This window comes from Microcaecilia unicolor, chromosome 6 (assembly GCF_901765095.1).
Source record: "Microcaecilia unicolor chromosome 6, aMicUni1.1, whole genome shotgun sequence".
In the NCBI taxonomy this organism is placed as follows: Eukaryota; Metazoa; Chordata; class Amphibia; order Gymnophiona; family Siphonopidae; genus Microcaecilia; species Microcaecilia unicolor.
In genome coordinates this window covers 26390901-26407901 of record NC_044036.1, presented here as the reverse complement: position 1 = coordinate 26407901, position 17001 = coordinate 26390901, and the positions used below count along the sequence as shown (strand labels likewise).

The following is a 17001-nucleotide window of genomic DNA, read 5'->3' as shown; positions in this document are numbered from 1 at the left end:
ATACTTTGGCAAAAATATTTCCACAATTCCACAACCACCTATTAGTTTCATGGAGTGTCCCCATGTGCTAGTTAAACTATGGAACTCTTTGCCAGAGAATGCAGTAACAGTGGTTAGCATATCTGGGTTTAAAAAAAAAAAGGTTTAAATAAGTTCCTGGAGGAAAAGTCTGTTGCTATTGAGACAGACATAGGGAAGCCACGGCTTGCCCCGAGACTGGTAGCATGGAATATTGCCACAATCTGGGTTCTGCCAGGTACTTGTGACCTGGCTTGGCCAGTGTTGGAAACAGGATAGTGGGCCAGGTGGACCACTGGTCTGACCCAGTATGGCTGCTCTTATGTTCTTATTTAAAGAGTAACAATCATTCCCTTTATTTACCTGTTCCATTCATGATTGTATAGACTTCCATCATATCCCCTCAGTCATATTTTCTACAAGCTGAAAAACCCTGTTTACCTTTCTTCAGAAGGGGGCCATTTCGCCCCCATTATCAGTTCCTTTCCATTTCTTTGTACCTCTTAGAGTCCCGCTATATCTTTTTTTGTTTTTTTGAGATAGTGTAATGAGAAGTCTACAACACGAAAGGTAAGGCCGATACAGATATTAACCATTTTATTATCAGTTCCTATTCAATGTATCTTTATTTGAATAGGTACAGAGAATAGGAAAGAGCAACATTAAAATAATGTATATATTATGATGATATTTGGCATTTTCTTTGTACAATAGTAGAGAGGTGTGGTAGCCGTGTTAGTCCACTCTTAAAGGTTATCAATGGAAATCAAACAAAAATAAAACATGGAAAAGAAAATAAGATGATACCTTTTTTATTGGACATAACTTAATACATTTCTTGATTAGCTTTCGAAGGTTGCCCTTCTTCCTCAGATCGGAAATAAGCAAATGTGCTGACAGTGTATATAAGTGAAAACATTCAAGCATTACTATGACAGTCTGACAGGGTGGGAGGATGGGGTGGGTAGGAGGTATGCATGGGGACATCAAAGCATTTCATTGTACAATAGTAAAAGAGACAAATGACAATACGGGAACATGTCTACAGGGAAATGTTAATCATTGCAGTTGGAAGGGTTAATATGATAAGAAGAATGTGTTACATGCAACAGATTAGTCTCAGGTTTCTAAGTCAGTCAAAATGAAAACTTATTTGAGAAAAAGTAATTTTATATTTAACAACAGTTTATAAAACAAAGTAAATTCTGTTTAAGAATATTTTATATTTCCCTTGCATCCAACAATGAAATGTTTAAAAATTTCTTGTTGTTGTTTAGCTGTGAATTTCAGTGTTAATTATGCCATATACAACAGAAGAAAGGTTGTTGAGAATCACTGGCCTAGACTAATCTGCAACATGGGTTGTTAGGTAGAGGATAAACTCTAGTTAGTCAGCAGCAGAATGATCAAAGGGAGGAGTGGCCTAGTGGTTAGGGTGGTGGACTTTGGTCCTGGGGAACTGAGGAACTGAGTTTGATTCCCACTTCAGGCACAGGCAGCTCCTTGTGACTCTGGGCAAGTCACTTAACCCTCCATTGCCCCATGTAAGCCGCACTGAGCCTGCCACGAGTGGGAAAGCGCGGGGTACAAATGTAACAAAAACAAAAAAAAAATATTCTCAAGATAAATTACACGGGCAGAGCCTGTGAGTGTCTAACAGGCATCCTTCATCATAAGAGCACTTTGTTTTACATAAGTACATAAGTATTGCCATACTGGGAAAGACCAAAGGTCCATCAAGCCCTGCATCCTGTTTCCAACAGTGGCCAATCCAGATCACAAATACCTGGCAATAAAAATAAAAAACCCAGTTTCATGCCAGCAGGTTACCTTAGTAAACAAGCTGTAACAAGATTACAGGGTGCAAGAAAGTCCCTGACTAATCTATCCATGTAACAGAAAAGGCTACATCAAACAAAAAAAAATGCATAAGCAAAAACTAGCCTTCCTCCAGTCATACTACAGGTTCCAGACCACCAACACATTTTTTCAGGGTTTTTTTTTTTTTTTTTGCAGCTACTTACAATTTACAATTTTAACCATGGCCAGAAGATTTGCATTTAAAACAAACACAAGGGGATCAGGTCCACCGTCCTCTAACTGCTGCATCACTGACATCTGGGATGGCCTCTCTTCTACTGCATAATCTGCAAGAGGATGGGACAGGAAGTGAACCCAGGGGCATTTATTCACACCACTGAATACTTTCAGACACAGGCCAGCCACAGCTGTGTGCACCTCTAGCCATTTTAAACACTTTATATTCAATGTAAAAACACAAAAAGAGCACAAACCATTTTCTGCTAGTGCAGAGCTAACCAGAAGACACTGCCGGAGGCTCCTTAAAGCCACTTCCTGGACACTGGTGCATTTAGCACTTTATTTTATAAACTAGGAATAAAGGCCCGTTTCTGACACAAATGAAACGGGCACTAGCTGTGTGTGAGACTGGGTGCGAGAGTGTTTGTGTGAGAATGAGAGTGTGTGCCAGGGCCCCCCCTCCCTCCCCCTCCTAGTTGCAGGGTTGGCCCTCTCCCCCTCCCTCCCAGTTGCAGGGTCGGCCCTCTCCCCCTCCCTCCCAGTTGCAGGGTCACCCTCCCTCCCAGTTTCAGGGTCCTCCCGCCCCCCCTCCAAGTTCCAGGATCCACCCCCCCTCTCTCCCACCCACCCAGTTCCAGGGTCATTGCCCCCCCTCTCTCCCTCCCTCCCAGTTCCAGGGTCATTGGCCTCCCTCTTCCCCCCCCCACCCTGTGATGTTTAACTGCAAAATTAGGGAGCTGTGTAGTGTAATAAACGCACCTGCAACGTTGTGAAGCTGACTCCGTGGCTTCACTGAAGGGTTCATAACGTTCGTCAGATTCGTCAGTCTGTCACCATCTCTCTCAGCCCCGCCCTCGCGCCTCTGATAGGTCCGTCGCCCTCGACGTCATCCCATTTTGACGCGAGGGCGGGGCCCAGAGAGATGGTGACAGACTGACGAACCTTACGAACCCTTCACTTCAGTGAAGCCACGGAGTCAGCTTCAGAACGTTGGAGGTGCTTTTTATTATAGTACAGATTCTTATTTAGAATCTAGAGAAGCTGCAATGAGCACATGATTTCTGTGACTATGTCCCTCATGAAGGCCTCCAGCACTCCTTGTTCTAGCCAGCTATAACTGACTCAGCCTTTTTTCTAAACTTAATAACTTTGGGGCCATTTTTTGTCCTGGTGATTTCTTGAAGCTCATGGAAATTAAACCCCTAGGCAGAGGACATACAGCGTCAAAACTGTGCCAGCAAACTGACCTGCAGACTTCTCTCACCTATTCACATGATAGCTTTGAGCAAAAAGGGTAACTTAATCATTACATTAATAAACCCTCATATATAGCTGGGGGAAGAAATGGTAAAACAAAGCTGGATTACTGGTGAATAGTCACTGCTATCTCAGGAACCCATCTGCAGATCTGGTTTCTGATATAACATAAGTAGAGGAGTGTGGTAGCCGTGTTAGTCCACTCTTAAGGTTATCAATAGAAATCAAACAAAATAAAACATGGAAAAGAAAATGAGATGATATCTTTTTTATTGGACATAATACATTTCTTGATTAGCTTTCGAAGGTTGCCCTTCTTCGTCAGATCGGAAATAAGCAAATGTGCTAGCTGACAGTGTATATAAGTGAAAACATTCAAGCATTACTATGACAGTAAAATAGATACCATTGGAGATTCTACATGGAATGTTGCTACTATTGGAGATTCTACATGGAATGTTGCTATTCCACTAGCAACATTCCATGTAGAAGGCTGCGCAGGCTTCTGTTTCTGTGAGTCTGACGTCCTGCACGTACAGAAGCAGAAGCCTGCGCGGCCACATTGGTGATCCGCAAGGGCCGACTTCTACATGGAATAGCAACATTCCATGTAGAATCCATAGAAATCAAACAAAATAAAACATGGAAAAGAAAATAAGATGATACCTTTTTTATTGGACATAACTTAATACATTTCTTGATTAGCTTTCGAAGGTTGCCCTTCTTCCTCAGATCGGAAATAAGCAAATGTGCTAGCTGACAGTGTATATAAGTGAAAACATTCAAGCATTACTATGACAGTAAAATAGATACCATTGGAGATTCTACATGGAATGTTGCTACTATTGGAGATTCTACATGGAATGTTGCTATTCCACTAGCAACATTCCATGTAGAAGGCTGCGCAGGCTTCTGTTTCTGTGAGTCTGACGTCCTGCACGTACGTGCAGGACGTCAGACTCACAGAAGCAGAAGTCTGCGCGGCCACATTGGTGATCTGCAAGGGCCGACTTCTACATGGAATGTTGCTAGTGGAATAGCAACATTTCATGTAGAATCTATAGAAATCAAACAAAATAAAACATGGAAAAGAAAATAAGATGATACCTTTTTTATTGGACATAACTTAATACATTTCTTGATTAGCTTTCGAAGGTCGCCCTTCTTCCTCAGATCGGAAATAAGCAAATGTGCTAGCTAACAGTGTATATAATTGAAAACATTCAAGCATTACTATGACAGTAAAATAGATACCATTGGAGATTCTACATGGAATGTTGCTACTATTGGAGATTCTACATGGAATGTTGCTATTCCACTAGCAACATTCCATGTAGAAGGCTGCGCAGGCTTCTGTTTCTGTGAGTCTGACGTCCTGCACGTACGTGCAGGACGTCAGACTCACAGAAGCAGAAGCCTGCGCGGCCACATTGGTGATCTACAAGGGCCGACTTCTACATGGAATGTTGCTAGTGGAATAGCAACATTCAATGTAGAATCTATAGAAATCAAACAAAATAAAACATGGAAAAGAAAATAAGATGATACCTTTTTTATTGGACATAACTTAATACATTTCTTGATTAGCTTTCGAAGGTTGCCCTTCTTCCTCAGATCGGAAATAAGCAAATGTGCTAGCTGACAGTGTATATAAGTGAAAACATTCAAGCATTACTATGACAGTCTGACAGGGTGGGAGGATGGGGGTGGGTAGGAGGTATGCATGGGGACATCAAAGCATATCATCCTGTTAGAATATCAATGAAATGCTTTGATGTCCCCATGCATACCCCCACCCTCCCACTCTGTCAGACAGTCAAAGTAATGCTTTGATGCTTCTCTCATATATACTATCTGCTACCACATTTGCTTATTTCCCATCTGAGGAAGAAGGGCAACCTTCGAAAGCTAATCAAGAAATGTATTAAGTTATGTCCAATAAAAAAAGGTATCATCTTATTTTCTTTTCCATGTTTTATTTTGTTTGATTTCTATAGATTCTACATGGAATGTTGCTATTCCACTAGCAACATTCCATGTAGAAGTCGGCCCTTGTAGATCACCAATGTGGCTGCGCAGGCTTCTGCTTCTGTGAGTCTGACGTCCTGCACGTACGTGCAGGACGTCAGACTCACAGAAACAGAAGCCTGCGCAGCCTTCTACATGGAATGTTGCTAGTGGAATAGCAACATTCCATGTAGAATCTCCAATAGTAGCAACATTCCATGTAGAATCTCCAATGGTATCTATTTTACTGTCATAGTAATGCTTGAATGTTTTCACTTATATACACTGTCAGCTAGCACATTTGCTTATTTCCGATCTGAGGAAGAAGGGCGACCTTCGAAAGCTAATCAAGAAATGTATTAAGTTATGTCCAATAAAAAAGGTATCATCTTATTTTCTTTTCCATGTTTTATTTTGTTTGATTTCTATAGATTCTACATGGAATGTTGCTATTCCACTAGCAACATTCCATGTAGAAGTCGGCCCTTGCAGATCACCAATGTGGCTGCGCAGGCTTCTGCTTCTGTGAGTCTGACGTCCTGCACGTAAGTGCAGGACTCACAGACTCAGACTCACAGAAACAGAAGCCTGCGCAGCCTTCTACATGGAATGTTGCTAGTGGAATAGCAACATTCCATGTAGAATCTCCAGTAGTAGCAACATTCCATGTAGAATCTCCAATGGTATCTATTTTACTGTCATAGTAATGCTTGAATGTTTTCACTTACAGTGGTGGAAAGGAGAAATTAGATCTTACCTGCTAATTTGCTTTCCTTTAGTCCCTCCGGACCGGACCAGGATTGGACTGATGGGTTGTGCTCGCCTACCAGCAGGTGGAGACTGAGAAAAAACTCTGACTCTAGAGAGCCAATAGGAGCCCTGGCCATGTGACCTTAGCCTCAGTATTTGAATAACAAAGCAGGAAAGAAAGAAAGACCTTCTGTGCCGTATGGAATCCTAGCAGCCACAAAGCACTCGGCAATGCCAAGTATCAGAGCTCACCAGCAACTCTCACCAGAGAAGTGGTATGGCCCAATATGTATTACAGCTCACCAGCAACTCTCACTAGAGAAGTGGTATGGCTCACTTGTACTATAGCTCACCAGCAACTCTCACCAGAGAAGCGATATGGCTCACATGTAATATAGCTCACCAGCAACTCTCCCCAGAGAAGTGGTATGGCTCACGTATAATATAGCTCACCCGCAACTCTCACCAGAGAAGTGGTATGGCTCACTTGTCTTATAGCTCACCAGCAACTCTCACCAGAGAAGTGGTATGGCCCACTTAAGATTTTATATATATTCCATCAACTGAGCTTACCAGCAACTCTCACCAGAAAAGTGGTAAATCATATTTAAGGTTTTATAGATTTTCCAGCAACTGAGCTCAGCCACAACTCTCACCAGAGAAGTGGTATGGCGTATTTAAGGTTTTATAGATAGATTCCAGCAATTGAGCTCACCAGCAACCACCAGAGAAGTGGTATAGACCACGTAAAGTTCTGTATATATATATAGTATTGTTCCACGAATCGTAAAGGAATGAATACACTTCCTACTGAATACACTTCCTACTTAATAAAAGAAGCTAAAGAGTAGAGAGAACATGGGAGGGGCCTGGTCCGGTCCGGAGGGACTAAAGGAAAGCAAATTAGCAGGTAAGATCTAATTTCTCCTTCCTTAGCATCCCTCCGGACCGGACCAGGATTGGACTGATGGGAAGTACCAAAGCAGTAATCTGAAGGGAGGGACCCTATGAAAACTGCAGAGAAATGTTCATGCTGCATAGGCCACCTGGCGACAACTAACATGTAGTGTGTCCCAATGAGCAAAATAAAATGAAACTAGGACTAAGTTGCCAACTTACCAATGTGCACCGAGAGCACCAAAAATCGCCATAGTAAGAATAGAGCCCGCTTCTGAAGTTGTGGAATATGTTGTAATACGCTGTGGAACTGCCCTCTCAGCGAGAAGAGAAATAGACATTCTCATTTCCTTGATCCTTCGCGATATAGCGGGTTAGAAACAATGAAAAACTTTTACGCCTACTGGCTAGAAGGACAAAACCAATAAGAAAAAAACGATTGGGAAAGGTGAAAACTTTAAACTACAGCAGACCGAAAAGAAGTTACCAACCGTAGAAGTATTCCACACATAGATCTACTTGCTGCAATGGCTACTGGGAAACACTGCTTGAAGAGGAAAACTTTATAGAAAAAGTTATGGCTACTAGAAAACAGAACTTTAAGAGTCTGTTCACCTAGTTCACCTAGCTGGTGGACGAAGCGGGAGGTACAGGTGCAGGACTCCTTTAAGAAACCGCTTTGACAGTGGATGCTGCATAAGCGTGCGGTTGTCAACAGTATCATGCATCACTGATAGAGCTGCCAAATGAACTCTAATGGATGAGTAAGACAGACAAGATTTTGCAAGATGCAGAAGATATTCCAAAACATGCAAAATGGATACTGTTTGTGGAATGAAGTGGCGAGAGGAGTACCACAGAGTGAACCGTCGCCACTTTGATTCATAGGACTTTAATGTAGATTTCTGTCTGGAAGCAATTAAAACTTGAAGTACTTCCTGCGAAAATATCAAAGATGTTGCAGACCCAGTAACCACGCCATAAGTTTGAGTGACTGGGGGTCCGGATGTAGAAGGGTGCCTTGGTTCTGCGTAAACACCTAGTGAGATGATGGAAGAAACGCATAAAGAAGGCTGAAAAACCCCTGCTGGACGTTGGCATCTGTCCCTGTCTCCGTCAAGACTGTTGCTGAACGGAAGAAGCAAGAAATGTTCGTGAGCCTGAAGGCAAAAAGAGATAGCCCTGAAGTGTCGCAGTGAGGAAGTAAGGCTGAAAAAATGAGAGTCCATTCACCTAAATGCAGGGTGACACAACTAAGAAAAAATGAGTACAAACTCAAGAGTATACTCTTAACTCCTCCTTGGCGGATGACATAACCCATTGCCATGGCAAGGACCAACATAGCTCTCTCCGCCTTGTTTGTCAGTAGGGAAAACAAAATTCACCCGAAGGTAAAACGAATTGCTGAGGTCCCCCAGAAAAAAAATATATACAAACAAGCTTCTGCCAAAAAGTGTACTGCACGAAGCATCCCAATGACAGAACTAAGGTTCTTGAGATAACTAGATGACACTTAAATAGTGCGATTGATGACCCTGAGATTCGCAATAGGATGAAGGAAAATTCCTTCTTGGGCATTAGAAAGTAAAATTGCATTCTGCAGAATAGAGCGAGGAAATGGCCGAAGGCCCAAGGTCACCAAGAAAAATATAAACTGGGATGTTTGCAGAGGAGACAAAAGACTGTGCACCAACCTGACTAAACAAAGAGAAAATCAGAGATATCTGATGAGAGATCAAATGAGAGATCAAATGAGAAGCCTGGCTACAATCACCACCCAACCTAGAGACTGTAAGAAATGCAACACCCGGTGCGTGACCTGAGAACTCTGCTGATAAGACTTTCTCCAATTAGGCAGTCGTCTAGGTAAGAATGAAATGACCCTAAGAGCGCAATGAACATCCTCTTAGATCTATAAAAGAACGGAAGAGAGAGTACTGCTGAAAATGACCGGTTAATGCATAAGCAAAAAACTAGCCATTCTCTGGATCCTGAGGAGAAGAGGAAGGGTGACCAAGGACACCAGTTAAATAGGGCTACAAACTCCAACCCTATCTCTATGGCGTTCCATAGTTGGGTAAGTTCTGAATATAGAAAGTTCTGAATATAGGAGTCCACCAGCTATGGTAGTACGCTCCGGACAGAAAAAAATTGTCCCAGTATGAACGTCTGATTCACCGGCCTGTAATTTCTTGGATCTCCCTAATCCACATACCACTAATCCACGTACCACGGTCATGCGTCCTCCCTCACTGAGAGGTAGATTGTAAGCTCCTTTGAGCAGGGAACGTCCTTCTTTGTTAATTTGTACAGCACTGCGTAACCCTAGTAGCGCTCTAGAAATGTTAAGTAGTAGTAGTAGTACCAGACTCACACCCAATAGATATGAATGTTGAGCTTGTTTCAGGTTAAAACACCGAACCTAGGCCCAGGGTCCCCGGTGTTTCTAGTGGTGAACAGCCATGGCAAATATTGTATGCGTTAGTTTGCAGAATTACTGCAAAGCCTTGCTTTTGGAGCAGAGATTTCTGTTCGATACTCTCGTGAGAGGTTTTTTTTTTTTTGTTTTTTTTTTTTTTCTTTTCTTTAATGCTGTTCTGGCTGTAGAAAGGTGGACATTTGAGCTTCCCCAGAATGGCAAAACTTATGTACCTATGCCCATTAGATATGAATGCTGGACTTGATGGACTTTAGGCCTTACCCAGCATAACCATACTTATGTACCTATGGTATAAATACACAGGAAGTGAGTGAATCCCCTTCCAATTGAAAGAACACTCTGGAGTGAAGGCGCATAGAATGAAAATGAAAAAGGACAAACTTGGAAATTACCTGTAACGAAAAAAGTGAAGTTGTGCCACAGCCACTTGGTGAAGGCAGTGTAGACAAGACTGTATCTGAATTCAAGAAAGCTTGATATAACATCAGGTCTCTAAGGAAGAGGAAGACATAGCAGATGGTATGTATAGGCATACTGGACCAAACCAGGATGTTTATAATCTGCCAATGCTGAACTGATAGAGTAGTGACAAACACGAGTAGATGGTTTGAGGACCGTCCACTATCTTTAAGTGAAAGGATGACTTTATTCTCTAAGTGACCATATGTCCTGTAAAAACCAGAAGAAAGCTAAAATGAAAATGAGAGGCTTCAAGGCAGTTGGAAAAGAAGGGAAGACATGAATAAAGCATGCCTGCTAAGGCAGCTGAGTGACTGGGAGCTTGGTAGACAGGACTGTCCCTCAGAGAATATGAAAGAGCTGATATATCCCCATGGCATCTGAACAATATACTGTATGCCTCTAGAGAAGGCTTCTTAAAGTCGGAAAAAGAAAACACTGTGTAACACTACAGCCATTGAGAGTGTCTGTTAAGTTCTTAAAACACTATATAACATCATACGCATGGAGTAAAATGCTTGAAAGGAACTAAGATATTATGGTCAGAATTGCAAAGTACCAATCAATTGACTCTTAGACAATGTAGTCCTATTCACCAGGGAATGAGAAAGACAGAAATTTACTCTATGCCTATAGAGAAAGTTTCTAAAGTTCTTAAAACACTGTATAATACTACAGCTATTGAGGAAAATGCTTGAAATGAATTATGATATTATGATAAGATGCAGATTTTCCACCAGGCAATGAAAAATGACTGAGCACCAGAAAAAACTAGTGTTAACAGCCCCATGATACATAGAAATTTAAAAGAAGAAAAGCTTGTTATATATCCATATATGAAAGGAGCCCCCTTTCAACCAAATATTGCCTGCTGATGTGAAGAGCATTTTAGAATACGCCGTTCAGCACATACAAAAGTGTACACATCTTGGAGCCGAACTGCTCTATGAACTGCAGCCTTACCTTCAGCAGAGAGATCCCCGACTGATAAGATGGAGGGAGAAACAAAATGGCCGCCGTTCGCTCCACTGGCCCTGTGGCGATCGTCGACAGCGCGCCCGACACCTCCGAACAAGCGGAGCCCAGTGGAACGGCGAAGAAACAACAGCCGGCGAAAAAGGCCCCGAAAAAACTGGAGGCAGCACCGGACCCGAAGAAACCTTGAAGGGAGAGCAAAATTTACATGTTCCGGCTGCGTGAACTGCGCGACGCTGACCGACAGCAGCTGTTTGAACTTTTAAGCCATATCGGAAAAAACAGGTGGCCGCGCTTACGCGGTTCGCACCTTTCTTTTTTTTTTTTTTTTTTCATTTGTTTAAACTGCCGCCGCCAAAACGCAAGAAAATGGAGGAAATTAAATCTGACGAGAAAAATCGCTGTTTAAAGTCACAGATACTGAATTATTTTCTTCTGTTTGTTTTTTTTTTTTTTTTTTTTTATAACCCCTCAATCATAATAAAACACTGGAGCTGCCTGCTCGTTAGAAGTCTGGGGAAAGAAAGGCTGCTTCTTTGAATTTACTTTTATTTGATTTAATTCTTTTAAAGCAGCTACCTGTTGAAAGTGGCTGCCTCTCCCAAAGACGGTACACCTTTCCAGAGAAAGGGACGGCCCTTCCCTGCTAAGCCAGGGAGATGGGGAGGAAGGGGGGTGGACTCGAGACACCCGAGTTTAACACCCCCGAGGCTGTCAAAGAAAGAAGAGAAAGGAAACCCTGTCAAGCCTCTAAATAAGATTCCAGGCACAGAAGAATTATCACAAATATCTGTAATATCTAAAGAGAAAAGGAGAGAGACTAATGGGCTCACTTCCTACCTGCTGGGAGACTGAGAAAATACTGAGGCTAAGGTCACATGGCCAGGGCTCCTATTGGCTCTCTAGAGTCAGAGTTTTTTCTCAGTCTCCACCTGCTGGTAGGCGAGCACAACCCATCAGTCCAATCCTGGTCCGGTCCGGAGGGATGCTAAGGAATAAGTATTTGATCCCTTGCTGATTTTGTAAGTTTGCCCACTGACAAAGACATGAGCAGCCCATAATTGAAGGGTAGGTTATTGGTAACAGTGAGAGATAGCACATCACAAATTAAATCCGGAAAATCACATTGTGGAAAGTATATGAATTTATTTGCATTCTGCAGAGGGAAATAAGTATTTAATCCCTCTGGCAAACAAGACCTAATACTTGGTGGCAAAACCCTTGTTGGCAAGCACAGCGGTCAGACGTCTTCTGTAGTTGATGATGAGGTTTGCACACATGTCAGGAGGAATTTTGGTCCACTCCTCTTTGCAGATCATCTCTAAATCATTAAGAGTTCTGGGCTGTCGCTTGGCAACTCGCAGCTTCAGCTCCCTCCATAAGTTTTCAATGGGATTAAGGTCTGGTGACTGGCTAGGCCACTCCATGACCCTAATGTGCTTCTTCCTGAGCCACTCCTTTGTTGCCTTGGCTGTATGTTTTGGGTCATTGTCGTGCTGGAAGACCCAGCCACGACCAATTTTTAAGGCCCTGGCGGAGGGAAGGAGGTTGTCACTCAGAATTGTACGGTACATGGCCCCATCCATTCTCCCATTGATGCGGTGAAGTAGTCCTGTGCCCTTAGCAGAGAAACACCCCCAAAACATAACATTTCCACCTCCATGCTTGACAGTGGGGACGGTGTTCTTTGGGTCATAGGCAGCATTTCTCTTCCTCCAAACACGGCGAGTTGAGTTCATGCCAAAGAGCTCAATTTTTGTCTCATCTGACCACAGCACCTTCTCCCAATCACTCTCGGCATCATCCAGGTGTTCACTGGCAAACTTCAGACGGGCCGTCACATGTGCCTTCCGGAGCAGGGGGACCTTGCGGGCACTGCAGGATTGCAATCCGTTATGTCGTAATGTGTTACCAATGGTTTTCGTGGTGACAGTGGTCCCAGCTGCCTTGAGATCATTGACAAGTTCCCCCCTTGTAGTTGTAGGCTGATTTCTAACCTTCCTCATGATCAAGGATACCCCACGAGGTGAGATTTTGCGTGGAGCCCCAGATCTTTGTCGATTGACAGTCATTTTGTACTTCTTCCATTTTCTTACTATGGCACCAACAGTTGTCTCCTTCTCGCCCAGCGTCTTACTGATGGTTTTGTAGCCCATTCCAGCCTTGTGCAGGTGTATGATCTTGTCCCTGACATCCTTAGACAGCTCCTTGCTCTTGGCCATTTTGTAGAGGTTAGAGTCTGACTGATTCACTGAGTCTGTGGACAGGTGTCTTTCATACAGGTGACCATTGCCGACAGCTGTCTGTCATGCAGGTAACGAGTTGATTTGGAGCATCTACCTGGTCTGTAGGGGCCAGATCTCTTACTGGTTGGTGGGGGATCAAATACTTATTTCCCTCTGCAGAATGCAAATAAATTCATATACTTTCCACAATGTGATTTTCCGGATTTAATTTGTGATGTGCTATCTCTCACTGTTACCAATAACCTACCCTTCAATTATGGGCTGCTCATGTCTTTGTCAGTGGGCAAACTTACAAAATCAGCAAGGGATCAAATACTTATTTCCACCACTGTATATACACTGTCAGCTAGCACATTTGCTTATTTCCGATCTGAGGAAGAAGAGCAACCTTCAAAAGCTAATCAAGAAATGTATTAAGTTATGTCCAATAAAAAAGGTATCATCTTATTTTCTTTTCCATGTTTTATTTTGTTTGATTTCTATTGATATAACATACAATGTCCCCAGTCCACCAAGGGTGTAATAAAGTTTACTTTATTAAAATTTGACATATCGCTCGGCCTGAATGAATCACAGCGGTTTACAATGAAAACTTCTACTGAAAAAACTTGGCATTCAGTTACTGCATTCCCCTGAACCTGTATCAGTACCTGTATATAATATGTAAACCATTTTGATTGTACCACAGAAAGATAGTACAAACCCCTTCCTCTTTTCCTATACCACTTACCTCCTTTCACTCCTGTAGAGATAAGAATTGGAGGGAGGCCATCTTCAGGGATTAGATTCATTGCACTTCCAACTGGGCTCCCAACCTGAGGCATATTCCCAGAAAATCCAGAAGAGTTTTCAGTCTTTAAAACATAAACAGTAAGAAAATACAGAGAGACATCACTACGAAGTACAAACCAGCTCTGTACACTCAGAACACAGTGCAAGAGGAAGACTCAGGATTTCTGGAAAACTCACAAACATTCCAGAATTTTTCTTTCATAGAGATTTGTTAACAAAAACAATCTCTGTGAAAGGAGTCATTCAAAAAGAACTGAAATAATCTGTGAGTCATGGAATCGGAGGTAGGGTATTATTATGGATTAAGAACTGGTTGAAAGATAGGAAGCAGAGAGTAGGATTGCGTGGCCAGTATTCTCAGTGGAGGAGGGTAGTTAGTGGGGTCCCGCAGGGGTCTGTGCTGGGTCCGTTGCTTTTTAATGTATTTATAAATGACCTAGAGATGGGAATAACTAGTGAGGTAATTAAATTCGCCGATGACACAAAATTATTCAGGGTCGTCAAGTCGCAGGAGGAATGTGAACGATTACAGGAGGACCTTGCGAGACTGGGAGAATGGGCGTGCAAGTGGCAGATGAAGTTCAATGTTGACAAGTGCAAAGTGATGCATGTGGGTAAGAGGAACCCGAATTATAGCTACGTCTTGCAAGGTTCCGCATTAGGAGTTACGGATCAAGAAAGGGATCTGGGTGTCGTCGTCGATGATACGCTGAAACCTTCTGCTCAGTGTGCTGCTGCGGCTAGGAAAGCGAATAGAATGTTGGGTGTTATTAGGAAGGGTATGGAGTCCAGGTGTGCGGATGTTATAATGCCGTTGTATCGCTCCATGGTGCGACCGCACCTGGAGTATTGTGTTCAGTACTGGTCTCCGTATCTCAAAAAAGATATAGTAGAATTGGAAAAGGTACAGCGAAGGGCGACGAAAATGATAGTGGGGATGGGACGACTTTCCTATGAAGAGAGGCTGAGAAGGCTAGGGCTTTTCAGCTTGGAGAAGAGACGGCTGAGGGGAGATATGATAGAAGTGTATAAAATAATGAGTGGAATGGATCGGGTGGATGTGAAGCGACTGTTCACGCTATCCAAAAATACTAGGACTAGAGGGCATGAGTTGAAGCTACAGTGTGGTAAATTTAAAACGAATCGGAGAAAATTTTTCTTCACCCAACGTGTAATTAGACTCTGGAATTCGTTGCCGGAGAACGTGGTACGGGCGGTTAGCTTGACGGAGTTTAAAAAGGGGTTAGATAGATTCCTAAAGGACAAGTCCATAGACCGCTATTAAATGGACTTGGAAAAATTCCGCATTTTTAGGTATAACTTGTCTGGAATGTTTTTACGTTTGGGGAGCGTGCCAGGTGCCCTTGACCTGGATTGGCCACTGTCGGTGACAGGATGCTGGGCTAGATGGACCTTTGGTCTTTCCCAGTATGGCACTACTTATGTACTTATGTACCGGAAGGCATGGCGAACACTGATCCACACAGTGACCAAGAGCCGTACTCGACTGATCGGATAAGGAAGGCAGGAAGGCTGCACAACTGACCTGAAATAAAACTTCTCTCTCAAAGAACTTCATTACCCAAGGTATATTCAACATAAGCATAAAATGCAAAAAATTCCTTAAGGACCAATTCAAATTTTACAGAAAAGTAAGGTAAGTGGAAAAGTCTGCAATTAGTTTGCCCACCCTAAGAATGTACCTGTTGTTCAAGAACAAAAATACTGACAAAAGCAATGCAAATAAAAATCTGTGTAAAAGGTACAACAGGACTTTTGTCTACACAGTTCAAAATTTAAAAATTAGGCAACAAAATTCATCAGTGTGCCCTGCACAGGCATCTTCTTGCACAATTTTTTGTGGACTACTTCCCTTCCTGAAGTTACAGAAAACTGCAACTTTGTGCAAAATACGCACTACTTCAAAACAATAAAGGATGACCTGATGGCTCAGTGGTCATAAAAAACAAGAGATGTGTGTTTCAGTCACAAGCCAGGCTTCTGCTTCTCAATCTGACCAGAGATAATACAGAAACTGCATTCAGATCCACTGGACAATAGTGACACCTAATGGCTATACTCGGAATGTACACATACTAGGGCTCTCACAGAACTGTCCCTGCCCATTTTCAAGTCCTTACTCAAAGCCCATCTCTTCTCCCTTGCTTTTGGCACATAACCACCTTCCCTATTCATGATACCTACACTGACTACATCGTTTGTAACCTTTAGATTGTAAGCTCTCTTGAGCAGGGACTGTCCTTCCCCATGTTAAACTTATACAGCGCTGCGTAACCCTGGCAGTGCTATAGAAATGCTAAATAGTAGTAGTAGTAACTGTGGTCTGGGGCCTCCAGCCAAGGTCTTTCACTCTGATGGCTGAACTAGGCGAGAGGAGAAGGGAAATAAAAATGATACAGAACTCCAAGCAATTGCAAATGAAGGTTCATGACATCACGTCTGTATTGTTGCAAAAAGGAGCAGAAAGTGAGGTGAAAATATTTTCAGATAACACAATTATTTTAAGTTATTAACAGAAGAGGGTTATGAAGATTGAGAGGGCTGCGAGTTGTTAAAACAGAAGAATATTATGAGACTAGGAGAATGGGAATCTAAATGGCATATGAAACTGAATGACAAGTGCAAAGAGAGGGAAAAATAATTCCAATTACAGGTACAAAATGCAGGGTTCTGAGTTAGGAGTCACAACTCAAGGAAAACATCTTGGAGCCATTGAAGAAAACCTTCATAAGTTGTGCTGATCCTTTATAACTGTATCACGGAGAGAGTGGTGGATACTTGGAATGCCCTCCCGCGGGAGGTGGTGGAGATGAAAATGGTAACGGAATTCAAAAATGTGTGGGATAAACATAAAGGAAACCTGTTCAGAAGGAAGGGATCCTCAGAAGCTTAGCGGAGATTGGGTGGCAGCACCGGTGGTTGGGAGGAGGGGCTAATGGTTGGGAGATGAGTCTAGTACTGAGCAGACTTCTACTGTCTGTGCCCTGAAAATGGTAGATACAAATCAAGGTCAGGTATACATATAAAATAGCGCATATGAGTTTAGCTTGTTGGGCAGACTGGATGGACCATATAGGTCTTTTTCTGCCGTCACCTACT

At 42.7% G+C, this 17001-nt stretch overlaps 1 protein-coding gene across 3 annotated transcripts in view; it reads right to left on the bottom strand.

The window, feature by feature from the left end:
• ZFYVE9 (zinc finger FYVE-type containing 9) overlaps nucleotides 1–17001 on the bottom strand; it is a 170941-nt gene that overhangs the window by 50817 nt on the left and 103123 nt on the right. For all 3 annotated transcript variants that reach the window (XM_030206156.1, XM_030206155.1, XM_030206157.1), the window contains 2 exons: nucleotides 13820–13943; nucleotides 2043–2165 (listed from right to left, as the gene is read on the bottom strand). In XM_030206156.1, the coding sequence (XP_030062016.1) occupies nucleotides 2043–2165; nucleotides 13820–13943 (247 nt within the window). The remainder of the gene's footprint in view (nucleotides 1–2042; nucleotides 2166–13819; nucleotides 13944–17001) is intronic.